This window comes from Oncorhynchus kisutch, linkage group LG1 (genome assembly GCF_002021735.2).
Source record: "Oncorhynchus kisutch isolate 150728-3 linkage group LG1, Okis_V2, whole genome shotgun sequence".
Classification (NCBI taxonomy): Eukaryota; Metazoa; Chordata; class Actinopteri; order Salmoniformes; family Salmonidae; genus Oncorhynchus; species Oncorhynchus kisutch.
The window spans coordinates 17,957,300-17,975,967 of record NC_034174.2 but is presented as its reverse complement, the minus strand read 5'-3'; the positions used below and the strand labels follow the sequence as shown (position 1 = coordinate 17,975,967).

The 18,668-nt window shown below is 40.3% G+C and overlaps 1 protein-coding gene across 3 annotated transcripts in view; it reads left to right on the top strand.

The window, feature by feature from the left end:
• Positions 1 to 18,668, top strand: part of LOC109877366 (contactin-4-like) — a 219,870-nt gene that overhangs the window by 172,028 nt on the left and 29,174 nt on the right. For all 3 annotated transcript variants that reach the window (XM_031791209.1, XM_031791254.1, XM_031791153.1), the window contains exon 12: positions 15,806 to 15,933. In XM_031791209.1, coding sequence (XP_031647069.1) covers positions 15,806 to 15,933 — 128 coding nt within the window. The remainder of the gene's footprint in view (positions 1 to 15,805; positions 15,934 to 18,668) is intronic.

Genomic DNA, 18,668 nt, shown 5'->3' with positions numbered 1-18,668 from the left:
GGTGTTGGGGGGGGGTCTTATCTCTCCCAGACAACCCTGCAGGGACCCGGTTTAGATGACATCAGCTGGAACAAAGCAGCTGAGAACGCAGAGAAGGGTCTTGCCGATGAGTGTATAAGTGGGCCGTGTCAGGCAATGGACCGCTGTATAAAAATATCCCATTTCAATATGTCACCACTGGATTGGAAGAGAGAGAAAAAAATGTTTTGGCCCCTCACACCAGACCCACACAATCAACTGTCTCTGAATTAGTGGCCACCGTCTGCCTGCCTGCCCGCCCGCTGGATGTACTGGCATTCTGTTTTCCCCTTGTCTCTTCTCTCTGAATTAAAGGCAGTCTTTCAAAGGCCTGTTTGTAGTTATCTTATGCGACAGGGGCACTCGAAAAAATACACGATATACTGTATACAAAAGTATGTGGACACCCCTTCAAATGAGTGGATTCGGGCTATTTCAGCCACACCTGTTGCTGACAGGTGTATACAATTTTGCGCACAGCCATGCAATCTCCATAGAAAAACACTGGCAGTACAGCTCAGTAACTTACAACATGGCGCTGTCATTGGAGGCCAACCTTTCCAACATGTCAGTATGTCAAATTTCTGCCCTGCTAGAGCTGCCCCAGTCAACTGTAAGTGTTGTTATTGTGAAGTGGAAACATCTAGGAGCAACAACGGCTCAGCCGCAAAGTGGTAGGCCACAAAAGCTCACAGAATGGGGCCGCTGAGTGCTGAAGCGTGTAGTGCGTCCTGCAAATCAAATCAAACTTTATTTGTCACATGCGCCGAATACAACAGGTGTAGACCTTGCCGTGAAATGCGTACTTACAAGCCTTTAACGACCAATGCAGTTCAAGAAAATATTGACCAAATTAGAAAATAATAACATAATATCTAATAAATTAGAAAATAGTAGAAAATAATAAAAAGTAACACAATAAAATAACCTTAACGATGCTATATACAGGGAGTACCAGTACTGACACGTTAGTCGAGGTAATTGGTTCATGTAGGTAGGGGTAAAGTGACTATGCATAGATAATAAACAGCGAGTAGCAGCAGTGTAAAAACAAAGAGGGGTGGGGGTTGACAACGTAAATTGACTGGGTGGCCATTTGATTAATTGTTCAACAGTCTTATGGCTTAGGGGTAGAAGCTGTTAAACCTGTCTTGGACACAGGTTCCGCTAACGGAACCCCCCCCAACATTCCACTGAAAAGGCAGAAAAAAGGCAGAAAAAATATTTTTTTGAAATATTTAACTTTCACACATTAACAAATCCAATACAGCAAATGAAAGATAAACATCTTGTTAATCTACCCATCGTGTACGATTTTTTAAATGTTTTACAGCGAAAACACAACATATATTTACCAAATACCAAAAAACACAGCCATTTTTCCCAGCCAAAGATAGTCACAAACGCAGAATTAGAGATAAAATGAATCACTAAACTTTGATAATCTTCATCAGATGACACTTATATGACATCATTTTACACAATACATTTATGTTTTGTTCGATAATATGCATATTATATCCACAAATCACGGTTTACATTGGCGCCATGTTCAGAAATGCTTCCAAAATATCCGGAGTAATTACAGAGAGCTACGTCAGATAACAGAAATACTCATCATAAACTTTGACGAAAGATACATGTTTTACATATAATTAAAGGTACATGGGTTCTTAATGCAACCGCAGTATCAGATTTTATTAAACGTTCTGAAAAAAAAGCATACCATGCAATAATCTGAGACGGCGCTCAGAGGTAAATACATTTCTCCGCCATTTTGGAGTCATAAATCATAAATATTCCCTTACCTTTGATGATCTTTCATCAGAATGCAGTGCAAGGAATCCTAGTCCCGCAATAAATCGTTGTTTTGTTCCATAATGTCCATTACTAGTGTCCAATTAGCTACATTTGCTAGCAGGTTTAGTTCACAGGCGAACTTAGACAAAAACTTCAAAAAGTTATATTCCAGGTCGAATAAACTGGTCAAACTAAGTAGAGAATCAATCTTCAGGATGGTATTATCATATATATTCAATAACGTTCCCACCGGAGCATTTGTTTTGTCTCCAGAGTAATGGAACGCAAGGCATATAATGACTACTGCGCTTAACCAGGAACTGGCATTCTGCCAGACCAGTGACTCATTCCCCTCCCATCCGGTCCCACATCACACTAGAGGCTTCATTCCATGTTCTACTGACTGTTGACATCTAGTGGAAGGCGTAGGAAGTGCGAACAGATCCATATCTTATTTGGATGTGAATAGGCGATGAGTTGAAAATCAACTTCAACTTCCTGTTTGGAAGTTTGCCTGCCCTATGAGTTCTGTTATACTCACAGACATAATTCAAACAGTTTTAGAAACTTCAGAGTGTTTTCTATCCAATAGTAATGATAATATGCATATATTAGCATACGGGACAGAGTAGGAGGCAGTTCACTATGGGCACGCAATTCATCCAAAGTGAAAATGCTGCCACCTATCCCTAACAGGTTTTAACTTAAGGATACTTTTTTTGTCATAGACTTGGCGCTTCGGTACCGCTTGCCGTGCAGTAGCAGAGAGAACAGTCTATGAGTTGGGTGACTGGAGTCTTGGCAATTTTTGGGGCCTTCCTCTGACACCGAAAACCAGTGTTGTGTCGTCAGCAAACTTAATGATGGTGTTGGAGTCGTGTTTGGCCACGCAGTCGTGGGTGAACAGGGAGTACAGGAGGGGACTGAGCACGCACCCCTAAGGGGCCCCAGTGTTGAGGATCAGCATGGCAGACATGTTGTTGCCTACCCTTACCACGTGGAGGCGGCCCGTCAGGAAGTCCAGGATTTAAAAAATATATATATATATTTTACCTTTATTTAACTAGGCAAGTCAGTTAAGAACAAATTCTTATTTTCAATGATGGCCTAGGAACAGTGGATTGACTGCCTTGTTCAGGGGCAGAATGACAGATTTGTACCTTGTCAGCTCGGGGATAGTCCAACACTAACCACTAGGCTACGCTGCCGCCCCAAAGGGTCCTTAGCTTAGTGATGAGCTTTGTGGGCATTATGGTGTTGAACGCTGAGCTGTAGTCAATGAACAGCATTCTCACATAGGTGTTATATTTGTCAAGGTGGGAAAGAGCAGTGTGATTGAGATTGTGTTACTTGTGGATCTATTTGGGCAGTATGAGAATTGGAGTGGGTATCTGGTATGATGCTGCTAATGTGAGCCATGACCAGCCTTTGAAAGTACTTCATGGCTACCGACGTGAGTGCTACGGCCGGTAATCATTTAGGCAGGTTACCTTCGCTTCCTTGAGCACAGGGACTATGGTGGGAGGTATTGTAGTTATTGCAGACTCGGTCAGGGAGAGGTTGAAAATGTCAGTGAAGACACTTGCCAGTTGGCCGAGAGCACTATCATACAGTCGTTCGGAACAGCTGGTGCTCTCCTGCATGCTTCAGTGTTGCTTGACTTGAAGCGAGCATAAGAGGCGTTGTAGGCTTGCTCACTACAACCCACTACAAAGTTCCAAACTGCCTCTGGAAGCAACGTCAGCACAATAACTGTTCATCGGAAGCTTCATGAAATGGGTTTTCATGGCCGAGCAGCAGCACACAAGCCTAAGAGCACCATGCTCAATGCCAAGCGTCGGCTGGAGTGGTGTAAAGCTCGCCGCCATTGGACTCTGTAGCAATGGAAACGCGTTCTCTGGAGTGATGAATCACACTTCTGCATCTGGCAGTCCAAAGGACTAATCTGGGTTTGGCGTAGGCCAGGAGAACGCTACCTGCCCCAATGCACAGTGCCAACTGTAATGAGGAATAATGGTCTGGGGATGTTTTTCATGGTTTAGGCTAGGCCCCTTTGTTCCAGTGAAGAGGAATCTTAAAGCTACAGGATACAATGACATTCTAGATGATTCCAACTTTGTGTCAACAGTTTGGACTGATATGTGAGTGGACACTTCAGATGTTTTGGTGGTACAGATATACTGTACCAGCGTGCTTTGGTGTGCTCCGATGCTGTAACACATTGGCTTTGAACCACAGGGGTTTTATTGCCATGGTGAGATCTGTTCTGTGGCTCTGTATTAGTTTTGATGTTGTGTACGGAAGGAGGTTAGTGCCAGTTAAGAATAACACATGACAGGTTTATCAAATTAAGGAATAATGATACAGTAAATGAAGTTAACTTTCAAGGTCTTCTCTGCATGACATCTTATTTTATAAATTAGCCTCACTTTAAATCTATTCTTATAACATTGACCTTTATTATACTGTATATAGCCCTTGGGCTTTTAAATAAAAGGCCAGATGTAATTATTCTACCTACCGACTGTATAGAACAAAGTCATATTGAATGCTCTGTTCACTTTAAAGAAGTGCGTTGTGATTCGTCTGTCTTAGGACTTGGTCTGAGTTAGTTGTTTCCTCCCACTCTTTCTTTGTCACGTAATTGATGGCTGTCAGGCTTTGATGCCTGGCTGGGGGTGTTTAACATACAATGGGCTCTACTTGCAAATATACTCCCTACATCCCTGTAGAGTGGATAATGGGTTGAGTGGTGGAAGTAAGGCACAGCAGGAATTTCTGCATCAGGGTGTTGACTCCGTCGTATTGAGTGAGACAAGGACGGAAGTGAGATGGCCTCAGATGTAGCCATGCTTATGACCCATCGAAATCTCTACCTGCAAAGAAGGAGGACATGGAGATGGCTCTCGCATAAATGATGTCTGCCAGAGTGAACTCCAATTCACACACCCCATCTGCTATGCCAGACACACTCCAGAATGAATCAATGTCAGGAAGGAAACCAAACGTGGAACAAGTATCAGCACATTTTTATTAGCATCCGCTGAGGAAGCTTGTGATGCATTTACTTACATTGACTTAGTATCAACGATTCTGCACTCAGTCATTTCTCAGACATGATTAAGTGTCCTTGATTGATTCTAATTGAACATCTGCTTGGATAAAGTGGAGATCTGGAGCTCTGTGGAGGTGTCTGCACCACGCCATGTTCCGAGCGAAATATTGAGAGGTTCTGCAGCCAAAGAAATGTATCTCACTTTGAAGGGAGACACACCACTTGATAGGTTGTGTGGGCAGCTGATGGTGCTCATGCTCATTTAGCATTAGCCTCCCTCTTCAGAGTCAGTCTGATGTTGGCAGGGCTGGGAATGTCACATGAAGGGGAATGGCCCTCCCACCTGAGGACGAGAACAGGCCTAGGATTACCGCTCTGCCGGAATACACACACACGCACAAACAAACATGTTCAATTGCACACACACACACACACATGCATGGACACACTGACAGGAGCACATGCAAACACAGACACACACCCACAAATCTAACACACACATACTGTCCCCTGTACAGCCTTGATTTCCCCCTAAATTATGGTGTGGCTTTTATCACTGCTTAAATGTGTCTTAAATCATTTTAACAGCTGACCTTTGCTTGATCTATCAAGATGTACAGTGCTAGTGTGTAGAGGATTCATGTGTATTGATGATTTCATTTGCCAAAAAGTGAATTAATAAGACACACATCAAATTGATCACGGCTGATTTCATATTTACAGACTATTATAATGAGTATAAAAATCGATTAACTATTTTTATTAGCTTATCATGTTCATTGATGTCAGTGAAAGGTGTATGTATAAACATGAGGTGCACTCGCATACTTCAGTTATTTGATTTGACCCTTAATGATCAAGCTATTTCTGATCATTTGCACTAGTTCAACCAACTGTACCATATCTAGTTAGCAGAACTCTTGTTCCCTATCTTGTAAGGCTTGTAAAACAAGCTCAAGCTAAAATAGTTGATCGGCTTAACCCAAATAAATCTCGACCTGGAGCAAAAGTGAATTTAAAGATGTTTGCTGAGATTAGGTCAAAACCCTCTTTACCTGTCTACATCCTATGTTCTCCTCTCAGGGATTATTTTTTTTATCTGGGAGAGACTGCTGCTGATATCATTTTTCAAAGAGAGAATCCGCCAGCACAGCACAAGTAATCCATCTTGGTTCCTCCGACAATTTCTTTGGAACACGTGTGTGAGTGCTCTTTAATTCCTGAAGGATACCTCAGCCAGCGCATGAGGAGGAGATGAATATCAGTGGAAGGAAATAAACTCTGAGGGCAATTTGTGATTAGAGGAAGGATCATGTAGCTGTAGCAGCACATCCACATGGCCCTCTGTGGACCAGACAGATATACACTCCTCTCCTTTCAATGCAATTACACACACAATCCCATCCTGTTCTCCTGTTCCACAGCCGGGAATTAAGACAATCTAAATCAGGAGGTTTGATTAAGACAGCTACCTGTAATAGGCAGTGCGCTCTGCACAGCGTTTCATTCCAACACACACTAATTCCTTAGAAAGTGTTTTTCTCCCAGTGTTTGCATTCAGATTGCATTGGTATAGTTTCATTATGAGGAGGGGGCTGATAACAAGTAAACAGACTTTATGCCCGGGGACAGTATGTGCTGTAGAAGAAAGTTTTTCTTGTGTACTTCTCTGCTGTAGAGTTTGACTATAAAGTGTGTGATTTCCCATGCTTTTGGTATAAGGTATATGTTCCAGCTGGCATAGTTTAAAACAATTATTGTCAATGATTATACCAAAACGTGTAAAAGTATTATCTTAGAAAGGCCTATGAATTATGGCATGTTACTATAGCAGGCCTAGGTTGCATTAGCCATGAAAACGTGTTTGTCAGCTCCATGTGGAATCACTTGTCATTTCTCTTTTTATGTGAAGGTGGTGTCAGAGGGAGTGTTTGGCACTGCAGTGTATTTGTTTCACAAAGTAGAGATTATTGCTTCCTTTTCAAGCTAACACCACTGTCCCCTGGCTGTGTTTTCAGAAAGCTGTGTATTTCCATGGAAACCTTAATGCTACAGAGTACCCTGGAGACAAGGGTCAACCCAGTGAAAACTGAAATGAAATGTAATTTAACGTATAGCCTGCAACTCTCACTCTTTCTTTCTTCCTCCATTTTAATGTAACTGAAAAAATAAAAAGAACCAACTCAGTGCATTCTGCTAGTTGCAGGGTAAGTCATCTGTACTGTGTCAAGGGGAATGAGTCCTTACTTACTGTCAATCATACTTCTTCCTTCTGTGAGACGTGTACACTCAGCTAGAGCTCTGTGTAACCCTGGCACCAGATGCACTCCTCATACTGTTATTCTACTCTGATTGACGTAGGCAAAGGATCTCTATAGGGTAGGCCTTTTAACAGTGGCTTGAGGCACTTCCAAGCATTGTGTTTTATTCATGGCTGTTATTCTCAGCGTCACTCTTCATGACGTACTGCTCTGTTCATCACATCATTATTGTTGATAAGTAGTGCATTTGGTGAACAACAATTCCAACTTTCTTCTATTTAAGAAATGTGTAGGCTTTGAAGTTTGAGTGACATTCTGTCACATTCTGACCTTAGTTCCTTTATTATGTCTTTGTATTAGTTTGGTCAGGGCGTGAGTTGGGGTGGGTAGTCTGTTCTTTTTTCTATGTTGTATTTCTGTGTTTGGCCTGGTATGGTTCTCAATCAGAGGCAGCTGTCGATCGTTGTCTCTGATTAAGAATCATACTTAGGTAGTGTAACGGTTTTCTGGTGAAAGAGAAACAGACCAAAATGCAGCATGGTGGTTATTCATGTTTAATTTATAAAGACACTATACATGAATAAACTAACAAAAACAATAAACGTGTGAAAACCTAAACAGCCCTATCTGGTGCAAACACAGAGACAGGAACAATCACCCATAAACACACAGTGAAACCCAGGCTACCTAAATATGGTTCCCAATCAGAGACAATGACTAACACCTGCCTCTGATTGAGAACCATATCAGGCCAGACATAGAAATAGACAAACAAGACATCCAACATAGAATGCCCACTCAGATCACACCCTGACCAACCAAAACATAGAAACATACAAAGCAAACTATGGTCAGGGTGTGACAGGTAGCCTGTTTTCCCCATTTTGGTTGTGGGTGATTGTTTTCTGTGTCTGTGTTTTCCACACAGAACTGTTTGTTTTCAGTTTGTGTAGTGGTCAGTTTTGATAAAAAATATGACGAACACTTACCACGCTGCGTATTGGTCCGATCCTTCCTACTCCTCCACAGAAGAGGAGGACGAAAACCGTTACATGTTCGAGTTCACTTTCTATCATAACATCAATTCCTGAATAATTTGGTAGAACTAATAATGCATGTGACAAGCTAAAAGGTATTGGGACAATCCTGCGTAAGTCAAACATCTATATCAATTACAGTGCTATTGGAGAATTATCCCAGGTAAATGCCCTGGTGTCCCTATTTTAGCAACATCAGGCAATTGGTTTGTTGTCTAAGTGATAAAAGAAAACACCTCATTGTCACACATATTATTGTGGACTGTAATGCCTGTTAACCTTGGGGTTGACAACATGGGAAGCAGAGGTACGCACTCCGGATTTGTCTTGATGGAACTGTGAAAATAGACTTCTCAGAACCTTCCCCATTCAGATGAACTACATAGTGCATTCTGCACCATACACTCCAGCTGTGGTTTTGCTTTGTCAAATCTGTGCAGTTTGACTTGATTTAAGTGTCTGCCAAGGCCATTCCTCTCAAACACAGAGCTCTGTGGGGAACCTGGGGAGAGACAGACTGTACGTTTATCTTGGGATGTCAGACTTTTCCCTCCGTACACTTCAGAGTTGGGTCCAACCTTTTGTCCCGTTCAGAGGATAGGGTGACCTAGCCTTTGCCCCTGTAGACACCTCATCCGAGCCTTTCCTATTCTCCCCTGGAGCAGTGTTACTACCACTGACGCTTTGATACAATCATGATTACCAACACCACCTGCAGGTAGGTCAGCGTGGACCAGGACAAGCAACATTCTTTAATGCATATCTCTCCTTATCTGTAAACTAAATACAGGGTGCACACAGCTATAGTGGCAGACACAGTGAAACCCATGCCCTGAAATACTATTTAATGTGCTGGATGAATGGTGGAAATTGCATGGCGCGAGTGGTGGTTGGACTAAACCAGATGGGGAGAAATGAGTATTAGAGGAGTGATTGTAGAGATGCAATACACATATAAATACACGTATATTTGTGAATGGTGGTGTTTACCAATGCTACCTTCATATATGCACCTATTAGGACATTCGGGTAAATCGTTGTATTTCTGTTATGCCAATATTGACATCATCAGCAATTCTAACTGTTTGTGTGCATCAAACCCAACATGAAACACTCTCTTCATTTCAGTGTAGTGCTGCCACCATCATTTTTAATCATTTCTGGTAAATGGTTTTGTCATGAAATCATCCAACACACATCTAGCATTCTAGCACTTCATTTGCACAATACATCTGTGCTTTTCAGTAAAACATTTTTTTTTTTACAGTACAGACAATTGTCCACATCGAATTGCTGTTTGTCTAAAATCAAAGACCAATGACCTTGTGGCCGACTAGATGAAAAATCTGCCGGTGCCCTTGAGCAAGGCACTTAACTCAAACTGCCTCTCTAATTCGCTCTGGATAAGAGCGTCTGCTAAATGACACAAATGGAAATGTAAAATGTCCTTGAATTAGGAGGTAGTAAAAACAAAGCTTGTTTTACAAGTACTGTCAGCTGAAAGCTTCTGTCTCACGGACCATAATTTAGTCTTCAGTCGTAGCGGTGATGTCTCAAAGAGAATGTCAGAAAAGAAGTGTTGTTATTTTTACTTTGGACCATAGTTACAGTTTCCGGCAATTTGCAATAAACAGTAGTAGGAGCAATGGTTTCTCTGCGACTGATGTTATTTGTCTTTCATCTTCTTACAGGACATTAAAGATGAACACTGTCCAGTCTCTTTCCCTGTTACTTCCCCAATACAGGATTTTTGTTTGTATTGTTTTTATAACATGAGTAGTTTTTGGGGGCTTTTCCCATCTTGTTGGAAATAATTGTCTCTCTTCTTCGGAAAGGTTTATAACGGCAGCCATTAACTTTGTGTGAGGCTGAGATGAAAAGAGTAGCACTTGTGTTCATCTCACCTGTGAATTATTGATACATCCTCCCTCGCACCATCCTCTCATTCAGGGAGGAAGGTGGGAAGGGAGGAAGGCTCTCCTGAGACCGTGGGCAGATCAGACAGACATGTTATCTAGAGGTTGATTCACGAGGGAGAGGAGGAGTACAACTGGAAGACTTCCCTTACTTGACTTGTAGTTTACCTCAGCTCCTCTAACACCAGCTTCAAAGCCAACTTCAAGGTCTACTAATAATGCCTTTCCCATTCATGTAATGTCAGTCAATGAGTCAGTCTGATAACAAGCCGTAAGGACACAGTGTACAGACATTTCAGTGTGTGACCGAGGAGAAAGTCCGTCAAGAGATGTATCTTGCAGTAAGAGAGGCATACTATAAGGCATAGTGTTTGTGTATAGTCCCACTTGTATTCTCTCTGTAGAGCGTCTCTCATAATATGCACTCGTCATATTATTGTCCCTTTGTCCCGGGTGATACGGGGATTGTGGAAATATATAGAGCCAAGCACACAAATGCAGGTATTGAGTTATAGGAGGCATTACTGTGAGCCATGTGCTGGAGATGTAGTCTTAAATCAGGTCGGAGCTTGATCTAGTTAAAACAATGTGTTGTTGCCCTATTTACTCAGTCTCTTTGTTTACCAGAACTATACCAACGTTGATGTGCACTACAATTGTTATTTTTCTTGACACAGCTATCCAAAGATCAGGGCATCTTCCTAGACCAGCCACTAAGGCACTTCTAATTTTAGCAACCTCATTGTTCAGTTCTTACAACTGAACAATGAGGTGCTGTATGAATTAAATACATTGTATGGTAGTGCTGTGACTGCTGCAGTACTTTCACTTTCGTCATGTGTATGTCCTTCTTCACCTATCCAATACAGAGCGGTATAGATCAGATAGTGATTCTCTCACTTGATTATAGTAAATTAACAAGATAGTGGGTCATTTAAAGTGCTTTGTCAGGTGAAGTAGTCAGGGTGAGTCAAACACATTCAGTCATTAAGATACGTCTAAATTCAAAACACGTTATTTTACTGTTTCTTGCCTTAATCTTTTTACTTTAAATAGGTTGAAACACACATTTGAGTGTGGTGTTTATCAACACAAATTCAAAACATATTTCACCTCATGTAATCAGAGCATCTTAGAAAAGAGGCTTCACTCACTGAGCAATTTCCAGAGTTCTAATACATGACCTGCTATTACACAGAGCTGTGGATGACAGTTTGATTTACACTGTCTCTTATAAAACACAGCGGATCACAATGCAAAGACCACATACCATTTTTCTTGTCTGCTTTACAATAGGGGACTCTGTTTTTTTATATATATATACAGTCTGCAGATTCAGCAGAGTTTCAGATAATTAGAATCCACCACAGTTTAATAAATTGGTCTTCCCATTTTTCCGACACTGCCCTGCTTCCAAGTTCACTATTTAATTTTTGTTGCCTCTTATTTAGGAAAATCTGGAGTTTGGTTAAGAATCATTAACCATTCGTAGTACCAGTGGCCATTGTGTAAAGGCCATAGACATATGAAGTGATTGTTCAAATCAAATTTTATTGGTCACATACACATGGTTATCAGATGTTAATGCGAGTGTAGCGAAATGCTTGTGCTTCTAGTTCCGACAGTGCAGTAATATCTAACAAGTAATATAACAATTCCCCAACAACTACCTAATACACACAAATCTAAAGGGGTGAATGAGAATGTGTACATGTAAGTATATGATTGAGCGATGGCTGAGCGGCATAGACAAGTGGCAGTAGACGGTATGAAATACAGTATATACATATGATATGAGTAATGTAAGATATGTAAACATTATTAAAGTGGCATTATTTAAAGTGACATTGTTTAAAGTGACTAGTGTTGGCCAGTTCCTGGGTGTCTTCCGGTCATATGAAGTCATAAATCAGCTGTTTGAACACGTTGTCTCATTTTATCACTTATAAAAGAACAAAGCACAATTAGAAATGTTTGAGAACTTTCTCAGTCACCATAGTTACATTTTGATTGTCTTATTCGTAGTTTTGATCATTTCTTTGAGTGACACCTAGACATACAAGAAGACCAATAGTGGGAGTTTATTGATGATTGATTGATTGATTTGATTTAATTTATTGGTTAATTCAAAATAGTAGACTGCTCCAGCCGGAGAGAACAATTATGATATACTTAATGATTATATATTTACATTTAAATTGTGTTATTTCCAGTCAATGCATGATATAGATATTTGCAGTTGAAGTCGGAAGTTTACATACACTTAGGGTGGAGTTATTAAAACTCGTTTTTTAACCACTCCACAAATTTCTTGTTAACAAACTGTAGTTTTGGCAAGTGGGTTAGGACATCTACTTTGTGTATGACACAAGTAATTTTTCCAACAATTGTTTACAGACAATTATTTACAGACAGATCATCGGAAGTTTACATACACTTAGGGTGGAGTTATTAAAACTCATTTTTTAACCACTCCACAAATTTCTTGTTAACAAACTGTAGTTTTGGCAAGTGGGTTAGGACATCTACTTTGTGTATGACACAAGTAATTTTTCCAACAATTGTTTACAGACAATTGTTCAGGAAGGAGACACATTCTGTGTCCTAGCGATTAGCGTACTTTGGTGCGTAAAGTGCAAATCAATCCCAGAACAACAGCAGAGGACCTTGTGAAGATGTTGGAGGTAAAACGAGTCCTATATCGACATAACCTGAAAGTCCGCTCAGCAAGAAGCCATTGCTCAAAAACCGCCATAATAAAGCCAGACTACGGTTTGCAACTGCACATGGGGAAAAATATGAAACAAAAATATAACTTTTTGGCTATAATGACCATCGTTATGTTTGGAGGAAAAAGAGAGAGACTTGCAAGCCAAAGAACACCATCCCAACCGTGAAGCACGGGGGTGGCAGCATCATGTGGGGGTGCAGTAGGGACTGGTACACTTTACAAAATAGATGGCATCTTGAGGAAGGAAAAGTATGTGAATATATTGAAGCAATATCTCAAGACATCAGTCAGGAAGTTGAAGCTTGGTCGGAAACGGATCTTCCAAATGGACAATGACCCCAAGCATACTTCCAAAGTTGTGGCAAAATAGCTTAAGGACAAAGTCAAGGTATTGGAGTGGCCATCACAAAGCCCTGACCTCAATCCTGTAGAAAATGTGTGGGCAGAACTGAAAAAGCGTGTGCGAGCAAGGAGGCCTACAAACCTTACTCAGTTGCACCAGCTCTGTCAGGAGGAATGGGCCAAAATTCACCCAAATTATTGTGGGAAGCTTATGTAAAGGCTGCCCGAAATGTTTGACCCAAGTTAAACAATTTAAAGGCAATGCCAAATACTATTTCAGTGTATGTAAACTTCTCACCCACTGGGAATGTGATGAAAGAAATAAAAGCTGATATACAGTGCCTTGCGAAAGTATTCGGCCCCCTTGAACTTTGCGACCTTTTGCCACATTTCAGGCTTCAAACATAAAGATATAAAACTGTATTTTTTGTGAAGAATCAACAACAAGTGGGACACAATCATGAAGTGGAATGACATTTATTGGATATTTCAAACTTTTTTAACAATCAAAAACTGAAAAATTGGGCGTGCAAAATTATTCAGCCCCTTTACTTTCAGTGCAGCAAACTCTCTCCAGAAGTTCAGTGAGGATCTCTGAATGATCCAATGTTGACCTAAATGACTAATGATGATAAATACAATCCACCTGTGTGTAATCAAGTCTCCGTATAAATGCACCTGCACTGTGATAGTCTCAGAGTTCCGTTAAAAGCGCAGAGAGCATCATGAAGAACAAGGAACACACCAGGCAGGTCCGAGATACTGTTGTGAAGAAGTTTAAAGCCGGATTTGGATACAAAAAGATTTCCCAAGCTTTAAACATCCCAAGGAGCACTGTGCAAGCGATAATATTTTGAAATAGAAGGAGTATCAGACCACTGCAAATCTACCAAGACCTGGCCGTCCCTCTAAACTTTCAGCTCATAGAAGGAGATGACTGATCAGAGATGCAGCCAAGAGGCCCATGATCACTCTGGATGAACTGCAGAGACAGCTGAGGTGGGAGACTCTGTCCATAGGACAAAAATCTGTCGTATATTGCACAAATCTGGCCTTTATGGAAGAGTGGCAAGAAGAAAGCCATTTCTTAAAGATATAAAAGATATATCCATAAAAAGTGTTGTTTAATGTTTGCCACAAGCCACCTGGGAGACACACCAAACATGTGGAAGAAGGTGCTCTGGTCAGATGAAACCAAAATGTAACATTTTGGCAACAATGCAAAACGTTATGTTTGGCGTAAAATTAACACAGCTCATCACCCTGAACACACCATCCCCACTGTCAAACATGGTGGTGGCAGCATCATGGTTTGGGCCTGCTTTTCTTCAGCAGGGACAGGGAAAATGGTTAAAATTGATGGGAAGATGGATGGAGCCAAATACAGGACCATTTGGAAGAAAACCTGATGGAGTCTGCAAAAGACCTGAGACTTGGACGGAGATTTGTCTTCCAACAAGACAATGATCCAAAACATAAAGCAAAATCTACAATGGAATGGTTCAAAAATAAACATATCCAGCTGTTAGAATGGCCAAGTCAAAGTCCAGACCTGAATCCAATCGAGAATCTGTGGAAAGAACTGAAAACTGCTGTTCACAAATGCTCTCCATCCAACCTCACTGATTTGCAAGGAGGAATGGGAAAAAATGTCAGTCTCTCGATGTGCAAAACTGATAGAGACATACCCCAAGCGACTTACAGCTGTAATCGCAGCAAAAGGTGGCGCTACAAAGTATTAACTTAAGGGGGCTGAATAATTTTGCTTGTTGTTTTTGATTTGTTAAAAAAGTTTTAAATATCCAATAAATGTCGTTCCACTTCATGATTGTGTCCCACTTGTTGTTGATTCTTCACAAAAAAATACAGTTTTATATCGTTATGTTTGAAGCCTGAAATGTGGCAAAAGGTCGCAAAGTTCAAGGGGGCCGAATAGTTTCGCTAGGCACTGTAAATGCCCCCCAGCCATAAGAAGTTATTATGAGTCTGCAAGGATAGTTTACAGAGCAAGGAGGCCTACAAACCTGACTCATTTACACCAGCTCTGTCAGGAGGAATGGGCGAAGATTCACCCAACTTATTGTTGTTAAGTTGCGGAAGGCTACCCGAAACGTTTGACCCAAGTTAAACAATTTAAAGGCAATGCTACTAAATACTTATTGAGTGTATGTAAACTCCTGACCCACTGGGAATGTGCTGAAATAAATAAAAGCTGAAATAAATAATTATCTCTACTATTATTCTGACATTTTACATTCTTAAAATAAAGTGGTGATCCTAACTGACCTAAGACATGGAATTTTTACTAGGATTAAATGTCAGGAGTTGTGAAAACTGAGTTTAAATGTATTTGGCTACGGTGTATGTAAACTTCCGACTTCAAATATATGTTTATCTAACACCTGTTAGAATAGAAAGAAGCAAATCAAACCAATGCTATTGATATACAATTTCTGAAGATATTGCACTGGTAGAATAATTGCCTTTCTCTCCGAGGAATGCCCATGCATGACGAACAATGCAAAAAGTGTACCTAAAATTTTTGACAAATTCACAGACTGCAATACAAGTGGGAAAGAATTGTGGTAATGCAATGAACAAAAAATATATCTGTTACATAATCGTTCTGCTTTTTCTGCTTGCAGAGTTTCCATTCTGGATAACGGAAACCTCCGGATACAGAATTCAACCAGACCAGATGCAGGCCTTTACACATGTGTGGCAAGAAACCAGTTTGGAGTGGCAAGCAGCTCCGGGACTCTCATGGTCAAAGGTAAGCCTATTTGTCATTCTATTATACTGTATGGGCTTATGGAGTCTTTAAATAAGGCTGTGATTTCTCATAGGATGCAACTAGTGAACCTTTCTTGCGACAGACTGTTCAAAGTAGATGTGGTTCTGGGTTCTGAGATGAGTACAGTCCCTAAGCTTTTCTCCTCTAAACATGAATGACGATTTCAATGGGTTTTTGCACTGAACGCTCATTAAGAAACAGAGTTGGAGATTGCACTGTTGCCCTCGCCATGTACTGTAGTGAATATTCAGCACTGTCTCCAGACCTTCAGACCAAACAGGTTCTCGGTACAGTATAAAGAAAGACTAGAAGGGATTAAAAGGAGAGTAGTGTTTGTGAGATCATCTGAAGGAGTCACCCTGTGGGACTGAAGATCGGGTTTCTGCTCTGTTGCTGGAACTTATTATACTTCATTAAAAATGAATGAGAGACGGGTGTTAGGTGTTGTGAAATGGGAGGCTTTGTTTTGTGCATGCTGCTGTTTTTTCTGTCCTGCTGCTGTAAGGGGGCATTGGTATTCTCACCTGTTTTTCATCGCTTGGAGTATTTCTGATCTTTTTCTTTGTTTTTTTGTGTGAACTTTAACCCTACTATGACCTATTTTTTAAGAAGTCTGGTCTGGTTCAGTTGGGTTGTGATATGATTGCTTTCCTTGTTGGTGGTGTGTTTTGCTTGTCTATAATGTTTTTGCTATTAATACCCTTTCCTCTGCTTTGTTCCCAAGGATAAAAAGTTGTCAGTTAGGCCTGATTCACAGTCCAAAGTGTCTGATGTTGATCTCATTGTACATTAATATTCCAATTTATTATTGGAATAAAACAAGTGTTAATGACAGCCAGCTGTATCTTTATTATGCTGTAGATCTTTCTGTCTTATTGTATTTATTTAGGTTGGAATTGGAAAGTAGGGTTGCCACCTTTTTAACGTCTTAAGGTATAGGGGGCAGCATTTTAACTTTTGGATAAATAGCGTTCCCAATTTCAACTTCCTGCTACTCATGCCAAGAATATAAGATATGCATATTATTAGTAGATTTTGATAGAAAATACTCTGAAGTTTCTAAAACTGTTTGAATCATGTCTGTGAGTATAACAGAACTTATGTAGTAGGCAAAACCCTGAGGACTAACCGTTCAGATTTTATTTTTAGGTCTCTGTCTGTTCAGTGGGTTCTCTTTGGCAAACAATATTTCTTAGGAACTTGTTTTCAGTTCCTACCGCTTCCACTGGATGTCACCAGTCTTTGGAATTTGGTTGAGGTTATTCATTTGTGCAATGAAGAAGTACGGCCATCTAGGAACTGCGTAACACTGTTGAGAGTTGTGCAAGACTTGAAAAGTAGCTTGGTTTGTTGTGTTCCTGTATTGAACACAGATAGACCCGTCTTCAATTTGATCAATTATTAACGTTTAAAAATACCTAAAGTTGTATTACAAAAGTAGTTTGAAATATTTTGGCAAAGTTTATAGGCAACTTTTGAAATATTTTGTAGTGACGTTGCGCATTTTGGTAGCTGTTTTTTTCCGATCAAACACGCCAAATAAATTGACATTTTGGATATATATGGACGAAATTAATCGAACAAAAGGACCAATTGTGATGTTTATGGGACATATTGGAGTGCCAACAAAAGAATCTCGTCAAAGGTAAGGCATGTTTTATATTTTATTTCTGCGTTTTGTGTAGCGCCAGCAGGGTTGAAATATTATGCTACCCTCTTTGTTTACTGTTATGCTATCATCAGATATTAGCTTCTTATGCTTTCGCCGAAAAGCCTTTTAAAAATCTGACATGTTGGCTGGATTCACAACAAGTGTAGCTTTAATTGAGTATCTTACATGTGTGATTTAATGAAAGTTGGATTTTTATATAATTTATTTGAATTTGCCGTGCTGCATTTTCCCTGGCTTTTGGCAGAGTGGGACGCAAGCATCCCCTATACCATAAGAAGTTAACTGGCAAAAACTTGACAATTTGCCAGCACCACCTCGATTTTCAGATGAATTTACACATACAGTTGAAGTCGGAAGTTTACATACACTTAGGTTGAAATCATTAAAACTTGTTTTTCAAACACTCCACAAATTTCTTGTTAACAAACTATAGTTTTGGTAAGTCGGTTAGGACATCTACTTTGTGCATGACACAAGTAATTTTTCCAACAATTGTTTACTGACAGATTGTTTCACTCATAACTCACTGTGTCACAATTCCACTGGGTCAGAAGTTTACTTACACCAAGTTGACTGTGCCTTTAAACAGCTTGGAAATTTCCAGAAAATTATGTCATGTCTTTAGAAGCTTCTGATAGGCTAATTGACACCATTTGAGTCAAATTGAGGTGTACCTGTGGATGTATTTCAAGGCCAACCTTCAAACTCAGTGCCTCTTTGCTTGACATCATGGGAAAATCAAAAGAAATCATCCAAGACCTCAGAAAGAAATGTGTGTACCTCCACAAATCTGGTTAATCCGTGGTAGCAATTTCCAAACATCTGAAGGTACCACGTTCATCTGAACAAACAATAGCACACAAGTATAAACATCATAGGACCAAGCAGCTGTCATACCTCTCAGGAAGGAGACGTGTTCTGTCTCCTAGCCTGTCTCGGACAGGGGTTCCGCTAGCGGAACGTTTCGACAAAATTGCAGAAATGTTATTATTATAAATATTTAACATTAATTAAATCAGAAGTGCAATAGACCAAATGAAAG